General features: G+C 38.7%; 1 protein-coding gene across 8 annotated transcripts in view; it reads right to left on the reverse strand.

Moving 5' to 3' along the window:
• LOC137967788 (natural resistance-associated macrophage protein 2-like) overlaps positions 1-10,000 on the reverse strand; it is a 42,248-nt gene that overhangs the window by 15,384 nt on the left and 16,864 nt on the right. For all 8 annotated transcript variants that reach the window (XM_068814358.1, XM_068814356.1, XM_068814354.1 and 5 more), the window contains 8 exons: positions 8,729-8,759; positions 7,851-7,951; positions 7,302-7,348; positions 5,846-5,916; positions 3,519-3,586; positions 3,280-3,369; positions 2,346-2,411; positions 524-593 (listed from right to left, as the gene is read on the reverse strand). In XM_068814358.1, the coding sequence (XP_068670459.1) occupies positions 524-593; positions 2,346-2,411; positions 3,280-3,369; positions 3,519-3,586; positions 5,846-5,916; positions 7,302-7,348; positions 7,851-7,951; positions 8,729-8,759 (544 nt within the window). The remainder of the gene's footprint in view (positions 1-523; positions 594-2,345; positions 2,412-3,279; positions 3,370-3,518; positions 3,587-5,845; positions 5,917-7,301; positions 7,349-7,850; positions 7,952-8,728; positions 8,760-10,000) is intronic.

Below are 10,000 nucleotides of genomic sequence, written 5' to 3' on the forward strand. Positions count from 1 at the left end.
GTACACAAGACGCTAATTTCCAAATCACAAGTTAATGTGTTTGCTTGTGCACAAGCTTTAGACACTGGAGTAAATCCACCGCAAACCACGAACGATACCAGGGTAATTTGACAGAAAGTGACGCTAATATCCTGCCCACAATAACTTATCAGTGCAATCCACCGATCCCTGTATTACATGTAAGGCACAGGCACAAGGGAAGACTCGTCTGACTGGCAAGAAGTATACACTTAACCTCAGCGCAAGTTACATCATGACTGCCACGTAGGTGTCACAAACAATAGATGTCTAACCAGCTTCTATTATCTGTACAGTACACAACCCACATGGCCGCAATGATGTAAAAAGTTACACTAGGGTAACTCTAGAGATTTTCCACTGCGTCAGTTGTTTGCAAGGCTTCCACATGGACGGGCATCATTAGTGTTAGTGGTTCGATGATATTTTGTTTGATGTGCCCCCTGTCAAAGTTAAATCGCCTTGATAAGCGAAGTCTGTGTGTGCACAAAACGAGCTATCCTACCTGATTCAATGAAGTAGTACATGTTAGCTTCTCTTACAGCTTTTTGGTCGTTTCTGTCCACAGATCTTGACTAATGCAACAAAGGAAAAAACAAAGAACAGAGCGTTAACAACTGCATCAGACTGTATGATTTTTTTTAGCCACTCCAGTTAACCAAACAAATTACAAATTTGTATACACGTATCTTGGTACAGATACAGATTTGTTGATACGCTACCGGCTTGCTCTCTCTTATAGCTGCCAATCAGTCACACCCAGGACTGGGAAGAAAAATTAACAATTACTCCACGAGCGCGCGTTGGATATGTTATGTTATAATGTAATAACCAAATCAATGCGCGCGCGCTGATTGGTCAATCAGCTACGGTTTTTTGTGCCAGTAAACTCATGGAAATTTTGCGCGTCTTCTGAATTATTACATAAAAGCAGAACAACACAAGTTTCTAGGGTTTAGAGGCAAGATAAACCACTTGGCAAGTTGGAAGAACACTCGACGAATTCGTAAATCAATAGCCTCTGGAAAGGAAAGGAACTTTATTTAAGTGTCTAGTCGTTCTAGCGCTGGAGCGCTAATTGGGGACACTGTAAACTGAAATTAACAATTAACGCAAATCTAGTCAAATGTTGGTTTTTGAGGAGAGGGGAAACCGGAGTATACCCGGAGAAAACCTCTCGGTGCAGAGTAGAGAACCAACAAACTCAACCCACATATGACGCCGAGTCTGGGAATCGACCCCGGGCCACATTGGTGGGATGCGAGTGCTCTCACCCCTGCGCCATCCCTGGGTCTTAAAATTACTGAGGAGAAAGAGCTGCCTTTGTAATTACATCTGCAAATGGTTAGACTTTCAAGTCTTCTCGGATAAGGACTGTAAACCGGAGCTCCCGTCTCATAGCCCTTGTTGGAAATTAAATGGTATGGGATGTTAAAGAACCCACTCACTGTTCGAAAAGAGTAGGGACGTAGTCCCCGGGGTTGTGGTCTGACCTTATCTGGTCAAGGGCATCTTTCACTTCCTAAAATTAATTGTAAACTGCATAACAAGCAGTCTGGTTAAAAGTACCCCACAAAGTATTGTAAATTAGTCCTAAAAACCCCCAAGGGGAGAGACTAATAGCTTCACTTCACTTGACTTCACTTCATATAAGTCCCAGAAAGTAAGAATTCTTCTATATAACTCCAAAGACGAACATCTCCTCAACAACTGTAATTTTACAAGGTCACTAATCCAACCCTTGCAAGGAGCTTATCCTGAGAAGTCGTCTACCCAGGAAGAATTTCTCAAATATATAATGGGCTTAACTTTGAGTGAAAGTGAAAAGTCTGTAAATTACTTAGTTACAACACCCAAAATTCACTTCAAACTGTCTAATATACAGGTCAGACAAAACGTTCTAAGTTACAGCGATTACAAAATGAAAATCGGATATTAATTAAAATAAAGAACCCATGCACTGTTGAAAAAGAATGGTGGCCTCGTTCTAGATGGGGCCACCTTTCGCTTTATTAATTCACTGTTAACTACGGTAAAAACCAATGAGGCCAAAGTCCCTCAAACAGTGTTGTAAATTAGTCCTGAAAAGACAAGGAGGACCCGGGGTAGGGTCATACCTCTTGTTGAACACTATATTTCAATGGCTGTATAGTGTCATACTTCCTATTGTTTTCTGTGCTAAATCCATTGTTATCTTTGTTCGTCCTATTGTTCTTTTGGCCAATCCTGAAGCCTGTTCAGTGAGGTACGACACGACCCAAAGAGGGAGTGGTCAACCAATGATTGTACTGAACTTTACAGAATCACTCAAAATAAGTAATCCTAACCTTTACTAAAGCTGAATGTAGGTACATATTGTGAGGCATAATCACTGCTCCAACTATACCAACGGCCTGAAGAACAAAAAAATGTTATTGAAAGAAATGAGCAATAAATCTTGAGGACAACCTCAGACCTGTCTTGAGGTGTTTCTAAAGGAGTTTGGGTGCTTTGAGCAAGAAGTAGGTAGCTACTTCTCGCTCTCTCCCCATTCTCCCCGTGGTTCTTTGGCTCGCTTGGGTAACTAAAGAGGGCGACTCAACTGACTTAAAAGGGCTGCTAGCAGTCTACACTTTTAGCTCTTTTTAAAATATAAACAGAGAATTTGACACATCATTAACTTTGTCCACATAAAATTAACAACAGTGAATAGGAGCTTGTGATTGGTTAATAAAATGATGTGAATTGTACACACAAATTTTCCCACGTTTGGTGCAAGCCACATCATTTCGTTCAAATTCTGACTTACTCATTCACTTGTCATGACAGTTACTTATAACTCATGACTTACTTTAAAAACAACTGGATAATTTATACTATTGGTTGTTGATATCGAAAGCCAATAATGTTGGAGAGCCAGTTAAACAATCCACAGCTACTGCATCAAAATGTTGAAAAAGATCTTTAATGGAATAAGACTTGCTTAATTTCTCGTCAGTAGTTCCATCAGTTCTGAGGCTGGTACCAATGGAAGCAGACGGTGCGCCCTTTATCCCCACCTGGCTCTGTTGGTGCTTCATCTTACGGATATCGAAAGCTACATGTGTATAGAAGCTCTACACGAATCAAAGGAAAGTTGAAACAGATGTTCAGGTCACTTAGGATCAAGCTGGGGACCTCTTGCTCCTAATGACCCACATCACCGGTAACCAACGCCTGCTCCTGTTGGCTAACAATACATAACGCTTAGGAGAGGCTTCCCTGTTTTCTACGTATCCATACCTGAGTAATACTTTGAGAGTCGCAATTTTTACACCATGGTATGAAAAGGCCTTTCATGACTTCACCCTGGTCTGGAAGAACTTTGAAGTACTGCATAAAAAAACACAAACTTGAAATCATGCGACAGTGACAGTGACAGTGACAGTAGGGGTAATTAACTTCATAACGTAACTAACTGACAGGTAGTATGCTTGCTGTCTTACACACACAAGTACAAATAGATATCGTTAGGAACATACCTCATAGCCAAATGATACGGCCATTACTGTTATCAAAAAGCCAAAAAATGCCTCCAATTTTCGAAGACCTGAAAAGATGACCAAGTTGAGGAACATGAACATCATTTCATGTGTGTCTCATCAAGATTATGCACATACATGTACAGTGATAAAGAGGTTTTGAAGAAAGACACTTTTTCATGTTTTTCGTTTTAAATTAAAGGAAAAGGTAGCATGGAGAGGTACAAAATCCAAGTCACACATTACAGTGCAACATCTCCTTTGAGACACCTCTATTCAGGGAACACCTCCAATCACGGGACACAGAATTTGGCCCAGGAAAAATGTTTATACTAATCTTTGACTCCAACCCAACCTCTATTCAGGGGACACCTGCCATGTTCCCGAGGGTGTCCCTTGCATGGAGGTGCCACTGTACTTAAGGCGCGTTCGATTGACCGTATTCTGGAATAGGAATAAAATGTGGAGTAGCAGTTAGAAATCGTTTGCTTTTACAGAGATTCAAATTAAAATTGTCAAACTTCCGCTAAAATGCTATTTTAAACACATCTTCATTATCCTTGTTGCTTCAAAATGCCAAACATACAGTTTTAAATCATCACTCCACGTACATGTATTCTTATTCCAGAATAAGGTCAATCGAACGCACCCTTAATATCAATACTTAGAAACACATGCTCCTCACAGTTTCATTTTTAGTAGTGTCCGCATTCATGAGGAGGGATGCATTTGAAACCCAGAGGCTTCTCAGTGGGTTTTAGTACAACAAGAATATTTCAGTGAAATGACCTATTGTGAAATATATCATTATGATAATTAAGTCTTAATTAGTCATATTATTTTCAAGAATTATAAAACAATAGTAATGTGTTAATATATACTTGACAGACTATCACATTTCTGATCGGTCAATGACAATAAATACATTATAAATGCATAAATAGATTATAGAGCGCAAAAGAGCTTATAGAGTGAAATACAGAAGTTGCTATGGAAACACAGCTATGGAATGATTTGTGTATTATTATTATTGTGTGGTTCCAGAAAATATCCATACCCCCCCTCCCCCCACCCCCTCGGAATTTCCGTTCCAGAGGGGTCATGTATAACCCCTCCACCCCCCAGGAATTTCCATTAACCATCCGTGGGGGTGGGGGGGAGGTATGGATATTTTCTGGAACCACACATTATAATAAAAAATATAGTACAAAATTGTAAAATTGTATGAAAGTGCTCATGCATTTCGTGATTTATGGCCACTTGTGATGTTTTGAAAGCTCTCAAATTCCACTCGCTTACAGCTCGCGAAATTTTGAAAACCTTTCAAACATCACTCATGTTCACGCAATTTCATAATATAATTATACAATGTATACAGATAGTAGTTTAATTCTGGAACATTCAGCACAATCAACAGGCAGGACAAGAGAGAATATAAATTACTGGAAAGTCGTTTAGGATAATGCAGATTTTTTTCCAGTGCATGACATTCTCAGACTGGTTTTTATTAACACCATATTATAAAGGTTCCATGGGTGAGTTTATTGTTTACCAGTTGGCCTCGACATCACATAAGTACATGCATGTTATAATCTAATCTGTCAGCCAAAAAATCAGAACTGAAAAGTTCAGGAAAATTCGAAAGATAGACCTGACAACCTTTGAAGAACCTTTTGTTAAAAATTAAGACCTCTCATGCAAAAGCGTACACCAATGGTTTACTATCAAATGACACAAGCCATTCGGTATCCATTGGAGTCATCACTGGCCCACTGAAGGTGTAGAGAAAATTTGTTACAATATTGGAAAAACTCATTCAGAAAGCTCACAGCAGTTGTTGGAGGTGTTGAGAATATACATAATTACATGTATGGACTCAATAGCTCTTTGCATCTAAATGATCTTTTAGATTTTGATGGCTAATAACTCACTGATCAGGGTTCTCAATACGTTTTGGAGTAGACGGCTTAAATATAAAAGTAGGCGGCGGGAGAAGCGCTTTGTCATTGTTTATAGCAAGTTTATGACCGAAAAGTAGACGGCTCTAAATTTAAAGTAGCCGGTTTTTTAGCCGGCTGCCGGCACTTAATGAGAACCCTGACTGATACAAAGGGCCTTGAATTCCAGGGATAAAATTAATAACAATTACAAGCTCTTCTAACTTTGGAAGTAAATTTTTAATAGCACAATACCTTCTGTAAGAAAATTTTCCTGCTAATGAATAATTAAAATGTAAAACATGACATCAACAGAAACTTGCTTATTCAATAAAGAAACCTTGTGTATTTTATGCACAATTTGCTTTAAATTGCGGTTATTGTACATACCATATTTATCAAGAAACAGGAAAATAAATGTATCTGTGATTGTGATAAGAACACCAGCATACAGAGGAATTCTGTCAAAAAAAAAACAAATACAAGGTAATATACAATCATTATTCTCAGTATGCACTCTCACAAGTTCAGATCTAACAATGACCGCAACTTGTCCTGCAGGAAAAAATATCAGGGAATCTGCTAAGGTTAAAACTCTTCCTTGGAGCGATCACCCATTTTTGTTTTCTCTTTGCAATGGGCTGATCTTACAATCTCGTTCGGGCCAGGGTCTCTCTTCTCTGCCTCCTTTGTCATACTACAAAACTGGGATACAAGCAGGCTCTGATCAAGTGAGCCACTGTGGCTGCTGAAAGTCAAGTACTGTTAGAGTACCTACATGTAATACTAGGAAGGTCTAAGCCATTGACCCCTGGGAAGGACACTTAAGGTGGCTCAAAGCAGTTTCAGGGCTTTCAAGCAATGTTCTTACTAGAAGGATTGGCACTACTATGCTGTATCACATATTATTAGAAACTGGATCATTGGATAATGCAATTCGAGAGTTTTGCTTGGCTAAGCCATCATGGGTTATGAGCCATTATACCATGATCTACAAACACGGCAAGCACATGCGTGCTTTTTTGGGCCTTTTTATTTTTATTGTAGTCTAGTTTTCTATATTTTGGGGCCGTTTTTAATAAAACAATTATTCCACTTGCGCTTGTTAGATATGAGATGATTATAGCCAACTCGGCACTACGCGCCTCGTTAGCTATCTATCATCTCATATCCAACACACGCTCATGGAATAATTGTTAATTAGCAATATTATGGTACCATATGAAACTCCAATTACAAGTCACCGTGGCAACAAGAAAGCCTTGTAAAAACAACCTTTATTTTGTATTATTTTAGTTACTCATACATGTATCTCAAAGACAAACTCAATGACCCCATTTTTCATTGCTTGAAAGTGATCTGAAGGCCAACATAAAACTTCCAGCAAAGTTTAAGAAAATTCTGTACAGGAGATTCAGTACAGTGGATTCAGAGCCACCTCAAATATGTGATTTTGTTAAGGTGGCTCTAATTCTGCTCCACAGAATCTTGCTTAACTTTGGAGAAAGTTTCATGTTGGCCTTCTGATCACTTTCCAGCAATAAAAAATGGTGGGGGTCACCCAGTTTGTTTTTGAGATACGAGCAACAAAAGCCAAAATACAGTGTGTTTTCACTGTGCTTTTCCGTTGCCAAGGTGACTTATTACATCACAGCAATGATCCCATCTTGTTTGGAAATAATCGGTGTTTCACATGGTACCATAACATTGCTGTTACGTGATATAGTGTTATAGCGTCACTCATTCTAAAGGGAGTGTCTCTTCAGAGTTTTGAAACCCTAATTTGTCAACTGGGGGAATCCTAGGGCATTTGAGGTGTCAGTGAGTTCACAACTCTTGTACTTACTTTCCGTCTGATAGGAGATTGAAAGCAATAGCAGTTCCTATAACTTCCTACAAGGGAAAAGACTATCTTAATTAAAAAGTTTTAATTACGCAAAGGCATACAAAAGCAAGGATTCAAGGCTATAGTTGTTGCTTTCATTTACTCAATACTATTACACGCCATTGCTTCAATTCATTCTTGATAATAGTTTGAGGGTAGTGACAAGATATCAAGTGAAGTTTGCAAGAGTAGAGGAAAGTTGTTTGCATAACAGCCATAAAGCCGATAATTCATCAAACTGTTGTGCAAAACTTCTGCAAAGCACTCAACACTGAAGGGCATGAAGAGGATCAAAAAAGATGGATAAATTATCACTTTGGATTGTTAAACGTACATGTAATAAACAACAAAATACAAAAGTTCTACTGAATTACATGTAAGATACTGTCATCTACTGCACAGACTTTAGATGCCATTTGACCAAATGACCAATTAAAAAGAACATGCTCAATTACATGTACTGTACGATAACAAGAATAGACATACACTGTACATCTCTGAAATTAATACCTGCATATCGCTACCAATGATTGCAATCTCTACCATAACCCAGAGAATGATTCGTGGTATCTTGGGGTAATTCTCATAACACACTTCAGCAAGATGCTTGCCTAAAAAAGAACCAAACTAGGCATTTAGTACAAGTCATTGCGCTCTTTAACCAATACAGTTCAATTGCTTCTATGATATCATTATTAATTTTGTAATACACTACTAGAAGCTGCACTTTGCAATTACCCTCTGCTTCAAAGGCAGTGGAAGAGCACCGTTTCTGAGGTAGTAATTATAGGAAGTGATGACTATGATGGGAAATTGCTCATTAACCCTTTGACGTCCAAACCGGCCGAAACCAGCCAGACTTAGTATTTTACTCTGTCTAACACCAGATGATTTTACTCGTCAATGGGGAACCCCTGGGAGTCAATGGGTTAAACGTGCAACCTCAGAACTGAACTGCCCCTTTCTTATCAGAACTGAGCCTTATGTAGGAAGAGCCATAAGCAAAATGCACCCCGTCCATTCTTGTCTACGCAAAGACCTCAAAGTGAGTTTAAAACACCATGGTGCTCATCCTTGTTTTCCCAATGGCTTCTTGGTGACTGGGCATTACAGTGGAGCAGCCCTAAAGTAATACTAACATTAAATATCTCCCAAGTTGAAGATGACAATTACATACCAGATAGACCTTTTTCACATTGGTGATTATTTAAATTTAATTATTACTTTGTTTTAAGCCTAGCTTAAAATGCTTTCTAGCCTTGCTACAATGAGCAAACTTCAAAGGAATCTTAGGTCCAATTACATTTAACAAAAACAGATTGGTCACAATTTATTAGAGTAGTCAATTATACAAAAGCAAACAAACCTGATCCCTCAATTACTCTCACCTGTCACTGTTCCTAATCTGAGTGACAGTCTCTGTTGAAAACGAAAACACAGTAGGTACATAAACATGTGGAACACCGAAGGGTAAATCTCATTTTTTAAAAAAAAGACTATGATCCTGCTTTAGCATTCTCCCAGCAAAAATTAATCCAAATTATATTTATGTATGCTTTCACTGAAACTTTTATGACCATAAAATAATACATTACATTTTTTGCTAAAAGCAATGAGAGGATTAACAAATACCATCTCTTTACTGGTTACACTTGTAGGATCGAGTAACAAATCTGGCAATGTCAGTTCTACAACAAGTTGCAAACTTGTTGAGACACTTCCATAAAAAAACTAGCTTCTAGCTTCCAATACCCGCCGTATCTAGAATTTAAAGCTTTCCCACTTCCCTTCCCCTCACCCTCTTTCAATGTTGACTGTTTAAGTTTGCAACATTTTTTTTTGTCTTGCTAGCAACACTGATAAGGGGGGAGGGGGGTGCAGTGTGAGAGATAATAAGTAAATTAAGAATGCCCCAAGAGGGTGAAGTGCCTCCACTATTATAATTTTTTGCAACTTGTTGTAGCAGTATAGACTGACAAGTACATATATAATAAATTATTACAGTAACTGTGAGACATTAATCTTCCTTACTGGCTTACACCTGAGGTCATAATCCTTGGGATAATGGTGACAAAAAAATTGCAACAATTAAAAACTCCTTTAACCCATTGAACCCTGGGAGTGAGACTTAACAGATTTTACTCTGTCTAAAGGCAGACGATTTTACTCATCAACTGGAGGCATCCTGGGGCGTTTGAGGTGTCACCGGTTAAAATAAAAAGAGTAGAGGTCTATAACATACTCCCAGAGAAGAAGCAAGAAATGAAAACTTGGTTAATCCTTTCAGTCCTGAGAGTCTTATAGAGTTTGCTCTGCGTTTAGATTGCCAGATGATGGGGGCGGGTCCACCTATGAACCCTTGCAGTTCTTAGCACGAGAGTAAGACTTATGGATTTTCCTCTGTTGAATGAAAGATAATTTTACTATAACCAACGGGGACCGCTTCAGGGATGAACGGGTTAAATGGGTAGGGATTAAATCATCAGTCTCTATCAAACCAAGGTCTATTACCATTATACACTTAATGTATGGTCCCAAGGGAAACAGGTTGTTTTGTTTTCCCGAGAGTCCTGATGTTTGCCACTTGAGACGAAGTTGAGAAAAACGTCAGGACTCAAAGGAAAACTAAAACTAACTACCATACTGTAGTTTCCCAAGGG

Source organism: Montipora foliosa, chromosome 8 (genome assembly GCF_036669935.1).
Source record: "Montipora foliosa isolate CH-2021 chromosome 8, ASM3666993v2, whole genome shotgun sequence".
NCBI lineage: Eukaryota > Metazoa > Cnidaria > Anthozoa > Scleractinia > Acroporidae > Montipora > Montipora foliosa.